Source organism: Artibeus jamaicensis, unplaced genomic scaffold, assembly GCF_021234435.1.
Source record: "Artibeus jamaicensis isolate MK-2021 breed Jamaican fruit bat unplaced genomic scaffold, CSHL_Jam_final contig_335, whole genome shotgun sequence".
Taxonomy (NCBI): Eukaryota; Metazoa; Chordata; class Mammalia; order Chiroptera; family Phyllostomidae; genus Artibeus; species Artibeus jamaicensis.
In genome coordinates this window covers 3,960,602-3,978,512 of record NW_026521800.1, presented here as the reverse complement: position 1 = coordinate 3,978,512, position 17,911 = coordinate 3,960,602, and the positions used below count along the sequence as shown (strand labels likewise).

The following is a 17,911-nucleotide window of genomic DNA, read 5'->3' as shown; positions in this document are numbered from 1 at the left end:
GTGGCATTTGCTGTGAGTTCAGTGTTAATCAGCAATCCAGGAAAAAAAAAGAAAATTCACCAATCTGTGTGTGAGGCCACTTCAGAAAGTGCCAAGGTTACATTTATGGTGTGTAATGAAGCAATGGAAGAGCAGCTAAATTTGTGAATTTATGAGATGACGATCTATGGCGAAAGCATAGTGGACAGCACTGTTGTGCAGTTGAAAGGCAAAGAAATTTATAGTCAGTTACCAGTGGTCAGAAAAATGTTAAATCCTTCTGCTAGTGCTGGCTGGAACTTTCAGAAGTGGTACAGTGTGAAAAAATGTTAGACTTGTGGTGAAGGAGGTTCTGCAGATCAGGAGGTTGTAGAAGAACTTAAAAAATACCTGCTGAATATTATATAGGAAAAAGTGTTATTGGAAGAGTAGATCTTCAACACCAAGGCTGGTGTGTTTCACAAGGGTCTTGGTAAACCTACATGACACAAATGGCATTTTGGTTGACAAAAATGTGACGAGGCTTGCAGAAACCTATCCTGTATTTCTTTAGGAGCATTGTTCAGTATTCTGTAGTTCTGTGTTTGTGGCAACTTTATAAACATAACTACTGCAAATAATGAGAATTATCTCTGTATGGAGTGGTTTATAGAGAGATGTGATGAACTGTTTATGTAGTCAAAGTGAGACAAGCAGGGATGGGAAAGGGAGTGATTCAATAAGTCATGAGGAAGAACAGCATCTATGTGGTGACACCGAGGGTATTATCAGGAAAAGTTGCTAAGCAGTAAATTGTTCCTTAATATACACAAAGCTCCACATATTACACTAAAGATATCCAAATTTAGGGCCAGAGGAAAACATCTTTTACTAGATAATAAGAGATCTGGAATGTACTGTGTTCCTCCTTGTTCCCTAGTCCCATCGCTATTGGTCTTTCATCAAAGCGATTATCCTGTCTTCAGGTGAAGGGATATTTGTCTAACTCCCACAGTAGAGTATGGACATTTGGAGAACAAAAGATGATATCTTTTGTCTTTTATATCAAACAACAAAAGAATGTTTCCCATGTACAATAGCTATGTCAAAATCTGTAGCTTACAGTTATTTACATTATTTGTACAGAATTTATTTCTAATCCTTGGACTCCTACAAAGTCTAAATTATTATTATGTGCTTGTTTTGTTATTGTAGTTTTATAACAGAATTAGTGGCTTGATTTCTGTAGTGATGTGTATTTCAGAATCTCTTTCTTGCTTCCAAATCTTTACTATCTTAAATTCTGGAGCACAGTCTTGGTTTTAGAAGTGATCATTACCCATCTCTAAATAGAACTGAATACTCTCTGAAGGTTAAGTAAATTCCTATTGTATCAGGCCACAGAAATGGATCTCCCAAAATCAACAAAACTTAATGACTTCTTAGTCACATAGACATTTAATATGTTAACTCATATACCCACTGTGGACAGTATATATACTTAGGTCTCTGAGATACTTGCTGGCGGATAGAGATAATTTTAGGACAACATAGTAAGTGGTATGATGAAAGTATATATCCTGAGTGCTTTGGGAAGGTAAAGTAGGGACACTCCTTGAAACCTAGGAAGAAGCTAGGTAGAATAAATGAACCTTTTAAGGAAGTACAATGTCTGAGCAGGTGTGAAGGAAGAGCACAGGGATTAGGGAGTTGGGGAATGGTTCCAGGTGGTGAGGCAGCATGGTGTGTTTGGAGAACTGTAGGTAGGTCAGAATTGCTGACAGGTCGGAGATGAAGCTGGAGCCAGACCATGGAGGCCCTGCATGGCTTCTAAGGAGCCTTGGACTTTAACCTCTTGGCCAGACACTAGTGTTTGTTGAGATGTGAATAGATACTCTTCGCAAATAGATTCTCTTGTTAAGTGATGTCCATAATTTTCTGCATAGCATAGCCCTCACTTAGGCATTTGTAATTTGTGTGTGTATACTATAGGCTCCCAGAAGATCGGAGGTAACGGAATCAGTGTAACTTCATTATATCTTTTTCACAAACTTAGAACTAAGTAGAATCTTTTTAAAGATAAACTGTTATCTTCTCAGTGACCTGTTCTAGTTAATGAACTATTGAAGTATTTAAGCAAAAGTAATACTTTTATTTGTGTATTTTTACTTAGTATACCTCCCATGACATATCCTAATAAAACTCATTAACACAGAGATTTGAAATTTGCCCCATTGCATGTCTGCAAAAGTAAGAAATTTGAGGAACAGATTATACCAGTGAATGAACCGGAATGGTACATGTTCTTATTTGGAGGTTTAACTCTTTCAGGAATTTTGAGGTTTGCTTCTTTTTTTTGTTTGTTTGTTTTTATATTTTATTGAATTTATTGCGGTGACATTGGTTGATAAGATAATATAGGTTTCAGATACCTCTTCTGTATATTGTATTGTGTGTTCATCACCCCAAATCAAGAATAATTATAATTTTTTTTAATATTAAATTTTATTTAGTTACTTTTCAAGTACTTTTTTTTTTTTAATCTATTTCTCCCATCCCACCCCACCCCCCCCCCGCCCGGTCTCCCCCCTCCCTCCCATTCCCCCCCAGTCCTCATCTCTGTGTCTTTCATACTTGTTCTTGAGGTTTGCTTCTTAAACTATAAATTATTACTAAGTAGAATGAATATAGTGACTCTCCCAAAACAGTTAAAATTCAGAACTTTTTTCCTTAATGATGGCTTTTTCAGACCTATCAAAAAGTACAGAGACTTTATAATAAACACTGGCCACCTATCTTAATAAATAACCATTAAAAGACCACAGTATATCTTGCTCTAATTGCATCACTCTCCCTCCTCTAAAGGTAACTGCTGTCTTGAATTTGATATTTGTTGTTCACATAGATTTCTTTATAGTTGTATTGCTCCTGTATATATGCTAAAAGGAAGTGTCCTTTTACATGTTTTTATTTTTTTTCATGATTTTAAAAATTTTATTGATTACACCATTACATTTGTTCTATTCTCCCCCTTCATTCCCCTCCACCCTGCACACCCCTCCCCCACCATTTCCCCCCTTTAGTTTATGACCACGTGTCTCAAGTTCTTTAGATTCTATATTTCCTCTATTATTCTTACCCTCCCCCCTATCTATTTTCTATCTACTCTCTATGCTACTTATTTTCTGTACCTTCTCCCCCCTTCTCCTCCCACTCCCCTATTGCTAACCCTCCACGTGATCTTCATTTCTATGGTTCACTCCTGATCTAGCTGTCCTCTTAATTTGCTTTTGTTTTAGGTGTGGTTGTTAATACCTGTGAGTTTGCTGTCCTTTCACTGTTCATCTTTTTTTTTTATCTTCTTTTTCTTAGGTAAGTCCCTTTAACATTTCATATAATAAGGGCTTGGTGATGATGAACTTCTCAAATTTGATCTTATCTGAGAAGCACTTTATCTGCCCTTACATTTTAAATGAAAGCTTTGCTGGATAGAGCAATCTTGGTTGTAGGTCTTTGGTTTTCATGACTTGGAATACTTCTTTCCAGTCCCTTCTCGCCTGGGGATTTTGAGAAATCTGCTGACAGTCTGATGGGAAGTCCTTTGTAGGTGACTGTCCCCTTATCTCTTGCTGCTTCTAGGATTCTCTCCTTCATTTGAATCTTGGCTAATGTAATGATGATGTGCCTTGGTATGTTCCTTCTTGGGTCTAACTTCTTTGGGACTGTCTGAGCTTCCTGGATTTCTTGGAAGTCTATTTCCTTTGCCAGATTGGGGAGGTTCTCCTTTATTATTTGTTCAAATAAGTTTTCCACTCGTGGCTGTTCCTCTTCCCCTTCTGGTACTCCTATAATTCAGATGTTGGAGCGTTTAAAGGTGTCCTGGAGGTTCCTAAGTCTCTCCTCATTTTTTTGAATTCTTGTTTCTTCATATTTTTCTGTTTGGTCATTTTTTTCTTCCTTCTGGTCCACTAGTGCCCTTGATTTGAGTCCCAGTTTCCTTTCCATTACTGTTGGTTTCCTGTGCATATCCCTTCATTTCGATTAGTTTAGCCTTCATATGTTCCTCTAATTTATGACTAACATCAACCAGTTCTGTGAGCATCCTGATCACCAGTGTTTTGAACTGTGCCTCTGAAAGTTTGGCTATTTCTTCATCACTTAGGTTTATCAGCTCTGGGGCTCTGAGTTGTTCTTGAGCCATTATTTTGGTCTGTTCTCGCCTGTTACCTATAAGGAGTGGAGCCTTAGGTGTTCACCAGGGCAGGGCCACCCACGTCGCTGGTTTGTGACGCTGTATGTGGAGGCGGGGTCAGAGAGGGAGCAGTGGCAGTCCTCTCAGCTTTCCCAGTCCGCCTCACTGCGAGCCCGCAGCCCTGCGCCAGGGCCTGTGAGGTCTGTCTCAATGCACGTCTCTTCACTGGTTTATCTGCGCACAAATGTGCAACCAGACACACCATGCCTTCCTGTAGCTAGCCCGCACCTGGGGTCCGCGCCCTTAGCTGCTTGCTCACCGCCGGGTCCGGAGATCGGTTCTCCCCGACCAGCTCTGCCGCTGGCTTCGACCCTCTCACCGGTTTAGCTGAGCGATTTGTTGTTTTCAGACTCCATATTGTTCGATTTTCTGTGATTTGGTTGCATTTATTGTTGTTTAAACTTTGTTGTTTTTAGATTTGTTTGTGCAAGAGCAAAGTGTTTCCACCTATGCCTCCATCTTGGCAGAAGTCCCCTTTTACATGTTTTTAAAGTTTATTTAAATAGCTTTGTCCTACTGAAGCCTTTTTTGTGTATAACATTATATTTATGGAATTCATCCATGTTAATAAGTGTAACTCTAGTGTATTTATTTTACCTGTTGATTTATAGTGTTACATCAGGAGTGTGTTTAAGTTGTACCCTTTTTTCTTTTGACATTACACTCATTTATAAGTGTCTATTTTGTTTGGTTAAGAGACTTTGTAGAGTACATGGTAGGCATGAAATTGCTAGGTGTACATGTCTTTAGTTTTATTAGATACTGCAAATTGCTCTCAAAAGTATTTGTATCATTTAACTGACAGTAGATGAAAAGATTTCCTCTTAATTCATTGTCTAGATTTTAACCTTCATATATTTGTGGGAAACAGGAAGAGTAAAACAAGCTAAAGATTGTGTCACTTAACATGGATTAACCTTGAGTTTTATTTTGTCTTTACAGATCTTGGAGAAATTCATTCAAGGCTGTTAGATCACAAGCCAATTATTCAAGGTGAAATTCGTTATTTTGTGAGAGAATTTGAAGTGAGTATTTAAAACTTATTTTGTAAAAATACTGCCCTAATTGTTAGTGTGTTCATATACAGAAAGGACATTTTCTAGTTTTAAAATTTCTGATTTCATGTGTTCATAAAATTTACAAAATAAAACTAATTAAGAGTTATTACCATTAATGAAAACAGCACGAGACTATGCAACAGGTGACTTGGACTCGAGTTCTGTTGCCTACTCTGGCATATTTAATGTCTGTCGATCTCATTTTTTTCATCTCTGCAATGAGATACGGGGAGGTGGGGTGGTGAGAGCAGACCTTAAAGACTGATTGGCCTTGCCCAGACTTACTTTGTATATTTTTTTCTGCATTGGGACTTCAGTACTCAAATTAAAACATAAGAATCATCCTTAGGTATTCTCTCATGTTCAGTGAACGGGTCTTCTATATTATATCATAAGTCAATCTAGCCCTTCTAACTTAATGTGACTGCTTTATGAACCCAGCCAAATCCAATCTTTACCCTGTTGCGAGTGCTCTGACATTATTTCACTTTTTAAAACTCTGATAATATTTGCCATCTATAGAATAAAGGTCCAAGCATTGCTCTGTGACCTGTTCTCTACCTTTCTAGCTTTCACGACCCACCCTGCCTCTCATGCTCTGTTCCAACAATACCGATGCACGGACCTGCCATCCTATTTCATAGTAGTGTTATTTTGCACATATATAATTGGTTCCAGATTAAGTATCACCTGATTTAAGTCAGACCCACTAAGGATAATCTCCCTTTTTTAAAGTCAACTAATTTGGGGCCTAAAATATATCTGCAGAGTATCTTCACAGCAGCACCTACACTAGGGTTTGGTTTAATAACTGAAAGGAGGTCTGGGGTCTTGGTGGCCATCTCAGCATTCAGCGTACTGGAAGCTCTTATAACTACTTGATAGTTTTCTTGTTATATATTTGTGTATTACCTATCTCCTTTCATTAGAATATAGGCACCGTGAGAAAAATAGGGACTTACTGTATGTTTCAGACTGTAAGATGTACTTTTTTTAACCATTTTTTGCTTCAAAAGTTTTCCCCTATTTTTCTCCTCAAAAACTTTAGGTGTATCTGGGGTCCGCACCATAAGATGGACCTAGGTTTTAGAGGAGGAAAATAGGGGGAAAATTTTGAAGCAAAAAATGGTTTAAAAAAGTGCATCCTATGGTCTGAAAAATACAGTACCTTTTTTATTTTCTGTTGTACTCAAAATGCCTAAAATAATGTCTGGTGCATTGTAGCTGCTTAATGTGATTTAAAAAATCAAGTAGCAGAGCTTGAACTAAAACTTGGGTATTCAACATTCAGTGATGTCATAAATCATCTTTTTCATAAGTCATCTCTTTTGCCACTCTGCTTAATTTGAAATACTGCATAGTTATTATTTTTAAAAAATTAAATACACCTTTAAAGATCTACTCTATATTTAAAGAAGCATAAAATTTTGTAATAACAGTGGATTCTCTAATTTAACGGTGGATTCTCTAATTCAGTTTCCTCACTTCATAGAAACTGCGCCCAGAGATGGAAAGCAGTGTGTGAAAATTCATGCAGCTAAGTAGTGGCTGAGTTATTCCTAGAATGCAGGTGTCATTGTACCTTACTTCATGGTTCTTTAAATAATGTAGACACTTTCTGTGAAACTGAGTCTTGTGTGGAAGACAAAAGAAGTGACACATTGATGCTGCCGAATATGTTCTATTTAAGAGCTCACTTTCTATTGAAGCCAGTACTTCTTTTTGTCTTGTTTTGTTTTGTTTTGTCTTTATCTTTCCCCAAGGACATTTTTTAGAGAGAGAGGAAGGGAGAGAGGGAAGGAAAGAGCAAAACATCTGTATGAGAGAGAAACATTGATTGGTTGCCTCCTGTACATGCCCAGACCGGGGATCATTTGTGCCCCCATGGGGAAATGAATTCACAACCTAGGTATGTGCCCTGATTGGGAATCTAAACTGGCAGCCCTTTGGTTTTGGGATGACGTGACAGTCCAACCAACTGAGCCACACTTGGCATTTTTAACTAGGATGAAGGTAGTTGCCGGGAGCATGTGTCTAAAAGGAGACACATTACAGTTGGCCCTCTGATTCCATGGGTTCTGCATCTGTAGATTGAAAATATTCAGCAAAAAAGTTATGTTGTTGGTGTGTATTACATACTTAAGCCTAAGATGGTTGTGTTTATACTGAACATGTACAGGCTTTTTTCTTGTCGTTATTCCCCAAATAGTACAGTATAACAACGATGTATAAAGCACTTACACTGTATTAGTATTTTAGGTAATGTAAACGTGATATAAAGTATTGGGGTGGCTATGTGTAGATTATATGCAAATACTATACCATTTCATGTAAGGGACTTGAGCATCCTCTGATTTTGGTGTCTGCGGGGGGTCCTGGAACCAGTCCTCCATTATACTAAGGAACAGCTGCTTCTGCATTCCAGACTGTTAAGCCCTCAAAGAGCTTTTTGGAGAGGAGGCTGTGTTGAAAAATAGAAAAAACATGGGCCTTGGAGCTTTACATATTGAGAGTTATGTATCCTGGCACTCTCTTACTAGTTATGATTACTTGCTTTACTGAGGCTTAGTTTCTTACTTTAAAAATGGGAACAGCAATATATACTGCAGAGGTTTTGTGAGGATTAAATGAAATATCATTTTTAAAAAATTCCTGATATATAGATATTTGACAAATGCTGGTAACTTATTAAGAGAAAATGGTAGTGAGCACAATCAAATAAAAATGTATTAATTCAGAATTTGTAGTAGTTTTTATGAACTTGGGTTCAATTTTTAATGTCTTAGGGAAAAATAGGGATTTATTAAGCAAGTGGCACAGCATTATCTGAGGAATATGTTTACTAAAGAATAAAATTTTCACCCTGGGTATGATAGATAGGAGCTTATATAAATGTCTTAAGTATTGATTTTGTGTGAGACAATGTCAGAAACATGAAGCATTCCTATATTGTTTTTGAAAAATTGTCTCTGAAGGGCTGAAAAATATTTTGCCTGCCAAGTTTGAACCATTATCTTCAACTAAATATATTTTCTTTTCTTGAAATGTGTGTGATCCAGTCTTCACACCATGACCCTCCCCATTTGGTCTTCTTGAGGGTTTGGTAGAGAAAAGCTGAAAGCATTTTAGGCTTTAGAGTTAAAAAAATATGTGCATTATTTACAGTTCTTTTCTATGTTGTTCCAAACAGTGACATTCCCTTCCAAACAGTGACATTCCCTGAGTCTAAGTCCGAGTGCTTGTCACCCAGACTTGCATGGTCAGACAGAAAGGGATGGGAAAGCAGAACTGTCAGTAGATCTTCTTTATACCATTTAATTGTAGTTCACTTTAAGAAAAACTGACTAGTATTTGCAACTAAAGTTGTTTATAGTTTATATGTTTAAAAAAGTTAACGCACATGGCAACAATCATCTTTTCCTATGTAAAATTTAATCTCCAAAGGAAGGGAATAAATGCCACATGGTGGCAGCATTACTTAAATTATTGAAGTACTGATACCCTGTCTATTATTTTAAGCTCTTTTTTTTTTTCATTTGCTAGTATTTCTGGACATTGACAGTCCTCCTGGCTTTATACAAATTTTTATCCCCTTGATTCTGTGATCGTTGTGAACACAGATCCCAGTGGGGCCCTTTCAGTGAGCACCAACTTGGTAGTGTCAGCGGGAAGAGGCATTGTGTTCTGCACCATTGTTTTTCTGGCCATAAGGAGATGTCATGACCTTTCTCTCACAAAGAACAGAGGAGAGACCTATGTTAGTCAGCATTTATAAAGTGCTTGCTTATGGGTATATAGTCCTGTTCAGGTTTCATATTTTATTTTTATCGAATTTTGTTCTTTGAATGCTTCACTGAATAGCTATTGAGTACCTAGGTATATCAGTAAGGAATCTGTTTAGTTACTTGTAACAGACACCTGAAAAATAGTAGCTGTAACAAGTGTGTATTTTTTTCTCAAAATACCCAGAGCCTATGGCTGGTATGGTGGTGGCTCTATGATGTCAGCTTCCCCTGCCCCCTGATTTTTTTCTTCTACCTCCCTGGGGTGTTGCTCTTAACCTTATATTTATAAGTTGTCTTTGGGAGCTCCAGTCTTGACATCTGCATTTCATGTAGCAAAAAGGAAGGCAGGCAGGAAACATCTAGCAGTCACTGTTATCGGCGAATTTACCACTCCTAATAAAATTCGGGTGCTGCTAGGAAGAAGGGAGAGGAGAATAGATCCAGGACTCTCTCTCACAATAGATGTGTAAAAATAAGAAACAGTCTCTACCTCCAGGATGTTTAGAGAGAAGAAAGATATCAAACAAAGAGTTTTAAGGGTGGATTATTATGACAAAATAAGCCCAAAGTACTTGAGATCACAGAGGAGGAACCAACTCTCAACAGAGATGGAGGGAAATTTTTCACAAAGGAGCTGATGTTTGAGCTGAGAAAGAAAAACAGATGTTATCCAGATAGGAAAAAAATTGATTATTAGAGGCAAAAAAAGTATTCAAATAAGTACAGTAATTATAGGAGTTGGGACGGATTGTGTTGATGAGTTTGCATGTGAGTTAAATTGATCGAGAGAAAATTCCTTAGAAGGCAGGACAAACTAGAATTTCACTTGATACCCTGACCTCTCATTTTTAGTTTGCTTATTAGAGTAACTGTCAGATTATTAAATATCAGTATAAAGTCTATCCCATGGAGCATGTAATAAATATATGCACAAGATGGTTTAAATCTGGAATACTGATCAGTTTTGTAATTGAGAGAAAATTTTAAATGGCTTCATTTTCTTTCTAATACTACCAAATTAATTTTTTATTTTATTTTTATTTTTCACATTTTTTGTTGTTCACGTACACTTGTCTCTGTTTTCTGCGCACCACTCCACTCCCCCTCACCCCAGCCATCCCCACTTCCCACCCTCGATCCTACTTCCCTTTGTAAATTTTTAATATATAGATTATAGTAACTGTACTAATGTTCTTTTTTTTTTTTTAACAACAGGGAGTAAGCAATGTTTTATTGTCACTTTATTTTTTTTAAGATTTTATTTATATATTTATTTATCATTAGAGGGGAAGGGAAGGAGAGAGGGAGAGAAACATCAATGTATGGTTGCCTTTCGTGGGTCCCCTGCTGGGAACTGGCCTGCAGGGAACCAGCCTGCAACCCTGGCATGTGCCCTGACTGGGAATCAAACCGCGATTGTCTGGTTCGCAGGCCTGCACTCAATCCACTGAGCTACACCAGCCAGGGCACTAATGTTCTTAATAATTGCTAACATTTTTAAGTGCTTAGTTGCCAGGCACTGTTTTAAGTACATTACATGAGCACTTGTTATTACTTTTAACCTAAGAAAAATTAACTGTATATGAAATTTTTAGGGATGTTACACATTGGAAACCAGGTTTCATTAGTACCAATCTTTGTTCTGAGAATTTTCACCTCGGAAATAACATGAATATACAAAAAAAAAGATGTTAGCCTATAGTTTTCCTTTTGTAATAGATGTCAGTAGTATGCCTTAGTCAAAAATATCAGTATAAAAACAAGCACAGCCCTGGCCAGGTGTCTCAGTTGGTTGGACCATTGTCCCTTCCACCAGCAAAGGTTGCAGGTTCGATCCCAGTTAGGGCATGCACCTAGGCTGCAGATTCAGTTCCCAGTTGGGGTGCTCATGGGAAGCAGCTGATTAATGTTTCTCTATCTCTCCCACCCCCAAGTCAATAAATTCATTGTCAGGTTAGGATTTAAAAAAAAAAAACAGGCACATACCAGATGATAAGTTTAAGGGTAGAAATGTCAGAAATAGTCATGAAGATGTCAGAAATAGTCTCATAACACCATCTCATGTAACACTATCATTGGGCCTAATGATAGTTTAAATTAATTATTGTCATCAGCGGTCTGTTAGAGAAGTAAGACTACAAATTCACTTACCACAATGAGTGACTACCAATTCACCTCCTACAAGAAACAACTCTTTAAATAAGTGGTTTTTAAGTCTAGGAAGTCATGGACTCCTTGGAGAATTTTCCCCCGAGAAAAACAGAGGACATATATGTTCAATTTGAGTGCAATTTCAGGGGATTCTTGAGTAAGACTTATACTCTGAATGGAGCTGTAGAACTCTGTCTTTTCTTTCTTGTCTTTCTCTATGAAATGAGGTATCATTCTTTTGCATCATAATAAATTAATCTACTGTAAAGGATGAAATAATCTCTAGTCTTTTTTTTTTAACTCTAGTCCTGATTCTTCCAAATTCCAGTGCCATCTGGAGAAGATGGCAGTAGCTGTGGTATAGTGTTTATTTCCTCCTTGAATCAGTTTATAAAAATAGAATTAGGATAGCAAAACCAAGCAACATCTATAAAACCAGGGGAAAAGTTATTCTTAAAACACAAAGTGACCAAATCACCGAGAGCTGAAAAGCTTCTGTGTATAAGAAACTGCAGGAAGAAGAGGGGAGAAGGCAGAGTGCTAGAACACCTCAGAATTACCACCAGGTGTCTTTAGAAACTTGATGGGCCAGGCTGAGAACAGCAGCAGAGACTGGGAAGGGACTTCTTCACAGGCTCCAATTTATGAGTGCTAGCAAACCACAGAATGTCTCCCGGAATTGAAGCAAGCAGTCCCTGAGTTTGAAACTCAGAAAACCTTTTCGGAACAAGGTCCCGCACTCCGGAGAAACTATAGGAAATTGAATACTTTCTGAAACAGACAGATGGGAAGTTAGAAAGGCATGTCCTGGCCACTCCTCCCTTCTAAAGACAGAGGAAAACAAAATTTCAGCTTTTAAGCAAGAGTCAAATCCCATACAAATATATTAGAGATTGAAGACCAGGCAAGGAAAGTAAGAAAAATATGACCACAAAGAAACATGAAAAATAATGTAATGTTTTTAAATGAGCTTGGAGGTATAAGAAGATTATAGAAGGAAAGAAAGAATGGTATTAGTCAGAATTATAAAAACTCAAAAATGATTGGATAAGATAGAAATAGAAAAAATAAAAGGTAAAGTAAAAATGTCAGTAAAAAGAAAATTAAAAAAGTATTTTAAAAATTAAAACTAGAAGGGACATAAGTGTGAATAAACACAATGAATTAAGTGACATTGAAAATAAACTTTAAAATTCAAAAGACGTGTCTAAAGATATAAAAAGAATTCAAGAAAAACGAGTAGTCATTATAATAACTATTATTAAGTAGTTATATCCAATATATGTATAATAATGAGTCCGTAGAGAAGAAAATCAGTGTAATAGAACAAATGTAAAAACTAGAATTCAAGGAAACTTTTCCAAAATAAAAATATTAATGAAGTTTTATTAAAAGATGTACTGCATTCAGGGACAGTTAACCCAAAACAGCCAACACAGACATTTTCTAAATAAATCTGTTGTACTTCATAGAAAAAAAAATTGTTTGGGCAACCCAACAAAATTGCTGAGCCCTTTTATTAGGTGGAAAAAAATCTGATTCTTAACAGACTTACCTGTTTTATGGCAAAAGACAGTAGAGTAACAGCCAGGGGTTTTCCATCTAACCAAACCGACCCCCAGGTATAGGGAGCACAGATACACTGTTAGAGTCATGCAAGGACTCTGGGAGTATTGTTCACGTGAGCCTTTCCTGAGGAATCCATTACCTAATCAACAGAATGAGTTTTAGACAACAAAATGATGGGAGAGACTTTTACTTAATGACAGTTTGTAAGCATTAAGTCTATATTTACTTATAGAACTAAGACTAAACTGTGGTTATAGGGGAGAGAGTATAAGGTGTCAAGCTCTGTTCTGACAGTGTAGATAGATACAGTGTATCAAAAAATGGAAGGGGGGGAGAGTAGATGAAACATAGAGTATCCTATTTGTTGCCTTATAAATATTAGTTAAGAGTAAAAGGCTACTATTGCAAATTGGGTCCTGAGGGAGAGGGAAAGGCTAGAGAAGGAACAGGTAATAACCCACTAGCATCGCTTATTACAGGCAACTGGTAGACAACAGCCAAACAAGTAGAGACCGTGAAATATTAGTATCTACATAATCATGAGAGCAAAAATGTCAACTTTTCTGAATACTAGAATAAGACCACATGACCACATAAAGATTATATACGTTATATTTGTGATTATGAATCAATCAGGTGAGGTAAGAAAGGTTTGTATATATCATGTTTCTCTTTAAGAAGAATTGAAAAAATATTTGTATACTTATATATATGTTTATGTACATTTTATGTATGCATGTGTGTATATGTACACATATATATGTGGGTGTGTGGATGTATGTGGGCCTGGATGTGTATCCTTGTACTTAAAACAATAGTGGAATAAAAAAAAAATTATATAGTTACCTAAAGAGAGAGTGGTAGAGGAAATAGGATGTAAAGGAGAATAGGTATAGAAGTGAGACTTTTTGAATATATAGGTATAGATATAGATAGATAGATAGATAGATAGATAGATAGATAGATAGAGATAATTTTGGAGCCATGTAAATATTTTTCATAATTAAAATAAAATTAAATTTTAATGAGCAATTCCAAGTAAAAACTGTAATAAAGCAAACCTGAATTTGTAGATGTTGGCATTGCCATGCAGAGAGAAATTAATCTAAGTAACTGTATTTTCTTTTTAAATCCTCACCTCAGGACATTTTTTAATCAGAGAGATAGGAAAACACCAGTTGTTTACCTCTAATACATACCAACTGGGGTGTCCTGACAGGGACATGAGCCTGCAGCCTTCGGTGTATGGGAAGACGCTCCGGCCAACTGGGCCACACAGGCCAGGGCTACTCCAAGTAACTTGAAAACAGTAATTTGATTGTATATTCCTTGGGAAAAAAAAAAAACCCAAACAAAGAAAAAAACTTTTCACTAATCATTTTGTTGATGAAAGTATTAGTATTGTTAATTTGATTGAATTGGTGGTAAAGCAGATGTTGTTGATTTGAAAGAGATAAGACAGAGGAGGGTAATTAAAAACCCTGTAGTCCTGCAGTTAAGTTTGACTATGAGTATGAACTTAAAATGTATCTTTTTCTTTAAAAACGAACCTATTTCCTAGCCTTGTCCACTGGAAAATAATGACTTGTCCTAACATTAATGGCCAGCCCTATAGCAGGGAGCACCCCTGGTACTCAGTCTCTAAATACTACATTAAAATACGGGTGGTATTTAGAGACCTATGGATTCCAGGCCTGGGCCAGGAAATGTACAAGATGAGCTTGGGGCATCAGGTTGTACTAGAAAGCAAACACTAAAGAACACTAGAGTTTGGTCTAAAGCAGTCCAGAGTCAACTCGAATAGGTGCTTACTGGACAAAGACAGGGCAGTTTAAGCACCAGTAAGGAGAAATATTGTAATGGATGAAAAGTTTCAAGTATTTTTAACTTTTCAGTTACACAGAAATATGTAAAAACAAAAACCTTCAGAGAATATTAGGGAACCAAATCATTGTTTTAGGGAAATGATCAAGTGGTTTGTTTGTTATTTTTCCTAAGTGTTTTATTTTGCCTTTCATATGTGAGCAATCCTCATAATAACCAAATAGTCAATGGGGGAAAATTTCTTTTTATGGTGGTATTCCTGCTGATAAATGAAGACAGAATGCTAGCAACATCCTATCAGAAGTATACAACCCACATCTGAAATGTTTTTTATGAACAAAAAATAAAACCCTGAATCTGATCAAGCCTCTAGTTCTAACTACCAATTTACAGGAAAGAGAAGAGACAAAAGAATATGTTTAATTACACCATAGGGATTCATTCAGCAAAAAAACAGACCGTGGAGCAAACTATAGAGCATATGACTCACTTATTTTTTTTATTCCAATAAATTGCAAGGTGGAGAAAGTGATGGGGGACAAATCTATAGCTTAAAAAATATTTAAGAAACAGAGTAACCGTTTACAATATAAGAATCTTATTTAGATTTTGCATTTTTAATTATATTTTATTGATTTTATTACAGTTGTCCTAATTTTTACTATTTTGCCCCCCTGCACCCAGGAACCCCTACTCCCTCAGGCAGTCTCCCCCACCATTGTTCATGTTCATGGGTCACAAGTATAAATTCTTTGGCCACTCCATTTCTTTTACTGTACTTTTACGTCCCCCTAGCTGTTCTACCTATTTGTGCTTCTTATTCCCCTCTCTTCATCATCCATTCCCCCACACACCTCCCATCTGGCAACCGTCAAAATGCTCTTTGTATCATGATTCTGTCCCTGTTCTTATTGTTTGCTTAGTTTAGATTCCATTGTTGATATGTATCTTTTTTTCCATTTTATTCATAGTTTTGATCTTCTTTTTCTTAAATAAGTCTCTTTAACATTTCATATAATAATGGCTTGGTGATAATAAAATCTTTTAGTTTTTTTTTGTCTAGGAAGCTCTTTTATCTGCCCTTCAGGTATAAATGATAGCTTTGCTAGGTAGAGCAGCCTTGGCTGTAAATCCCTGCTTTTCATGACTGAATATTTCTTGCCAATCCCATTTAGCCTGCAAAGTTTCTTTTAAGAAATCACTTGACAGCCTTATTGTAACTCCCATGTAAGTAACTGCTTTTCTCTGCTGCTTTTAAGATTCTCACTTTATCTCTAACCTTTGGCATTTTAATTATGCTGTGTCTTGAAGTCGGCCTCTCTGCTTGGGGACCCTCTGTGCTTCAAACAAACCAGAGGATTAAAACATTTATGGGACATTCTAGGGAATACCAACCTTTATTTTTAATGATAAAGATTTGTTGAAAAAAAAGATTCATTGAGTTTGTATGTGAGAGAGAGAGAGGTGGTGGTCTTATTGCATCTTTTTTCAAAAGGATTTTTTGTCTTTTAATGTACATGCTGAAATATTTATAAATTATTTATTTCAACCATATTCTGAGATTTGCTTCAGAAGAATCTAGGATGTTGGGTAGGGACAAGTATGGAGTGTTACAGAGGAAACAAAATCAGCCATGAGTTGAGAATTTTTAAAGCATATTGATAGGAATCTAGTTCTGTTGCCTGCTCTGGCATATAAATGATTTCAGTACTTATGCCCTGGGTCTTTGAGGGTTTCTGGCCCACGGGTGGGGACTGGGAGGCAGGAGGGCTTCCTAGAGGATGGAGTGTCTGGAGGAGTAACATTAGCAGTTAAGAAAAGAACTCAAGTCACCTGCTATCTAGTCCTGTGCTCCTTCCATTAATAGTAATAACTCTTAATGAGTTTTATTTCCTCAACTTTTATATAAGTTTTAAATTTCTTATTATGGAAAAATAGGAAGAATAAAAATCTGGCCATAGCTGCTCCATAAGAATGACTCAAAACAAAACAGAAACCCCGGCAACATAATTAATTTGTTAATCCCTTAAACCAAATTTACTAATCTTCTTTTTTAATTTTATTTTTTAAAGTGTATTTATTGATTATGCTATTGTAGTTGTCCCATTTTTTTCTCCATTTTATTCCCCTCCGCCTTACATCCCTCCTCCCACCAGCATTCCCTCCCTTAGTTCATGTCCATTGGTCGTACATATAAGTTGTTTGGCTTCTCCATTTCTTATACTATTCTTAACTATTCTTAATAGTATAGTATTCTATACTATTCCCTCTATTTTGTGCCTGCCAATCATGCTTCCTATTCCCTGTACCTTTTCCCTGATTCTCCTCCTTCCCCCTCCCTGCTGATAACCTTCAATGTGATCTCCATTTCTGTAATTCTGTTCTTGTTCTAATTGTTTGCTTAGTTGGTTTTTTTTGGGGGGGGTCAGTTGTTGACAGCTGTGAATTTGTTGTCATTTTACTGTTCATAGTTGTGATCATGCTTGGTGATGATGAACTCCTTTAACTTGACCTTATCTGGGAAGCAGTTTATCTGCCTTTCTATTCTAAATGATAGCTTTGCTGGATAGTGTTTTCTTGAATGTAGGTCCTTGCCATTCATGATTTGGAATACTTCTTTCCAGCCCCTTCTTACCTGTAAGCTTTCTTTCGAGAAATCAGCTGATAGTCTTATGGGAACTCCTTTGTAGGTAATTGTCTCCTTTTTTCTTGCCATTTTAAAGATTCTCTCCTTCATTTTAATCTCGAGTAATGTAATTATGATGTGCTTTGGTGTGTGCTTCCTGGGGTCCAATTTCTTTGAGACTCTCTGAGCTTCCTGGAGTTCCTGAAAGTTATTTCCGTTGCCAGGTTGGGGAAATTCTCCTTCATTATTTTTGCAAATAAGTTTTCAACTTCTTGCTCTTTTTTTCCTCCTTCTGGCACCCCTATGATTTGGATGTTGGAGCATTTAAAGATATCCTGGAGGTGCCTAAGTCTCTCCTCATTTTTTCGAATTCTTGTTTCTTCATTCTATTCTGGTTGAATGTTTATTTCTTTTTTCTGCTCCAAATTGTTGATTTGAATCCTGGTTTCCTTCCCTTTGCTGTTGGTTCCCTGTATATTTTCCTTTATTTCATTTTCATAGCCTTCATTTCTTCCTCTATTTTGTGACTATACTCAACAATTTCTGTGAGTACCAGTGTTTTGAACTCTGCATCTAATCTGTTGTTGTCTATCTCCTCATCCCTTAGCTCTAATTAGAGTAATATATATATATTTTTTTTGTCTTGGCTCACCTATACGTAGTAAGGGTTGGAGCCTTATGTATTGAC

General features: G+C 36.7%; 1 protein-coding gene across 1 annotated transcript in view; it reads left to right on the top strand.

Moving 5' to 3' along the window:
- BLOC1S5 (biogenesis of lysosomal organelles complex 1 subunit 5) overlaps positions 1 to 17,911 on the top strand; it is a 42,479-nt gene that overhangs the window by 3,094 nt on the left and 21,474 nt on the right. The window contains exon 2 of the mRNA XM_037141751.2: positions 5,153 to 5,235. Coding sequence (XP_036997646.2) covers positions 5,153 to 5,235 — 83 coding nt within the window. The remainder of the gene's footprint in view (positions 1 to 5,152; positions 5,236 to 17,911) is intronic.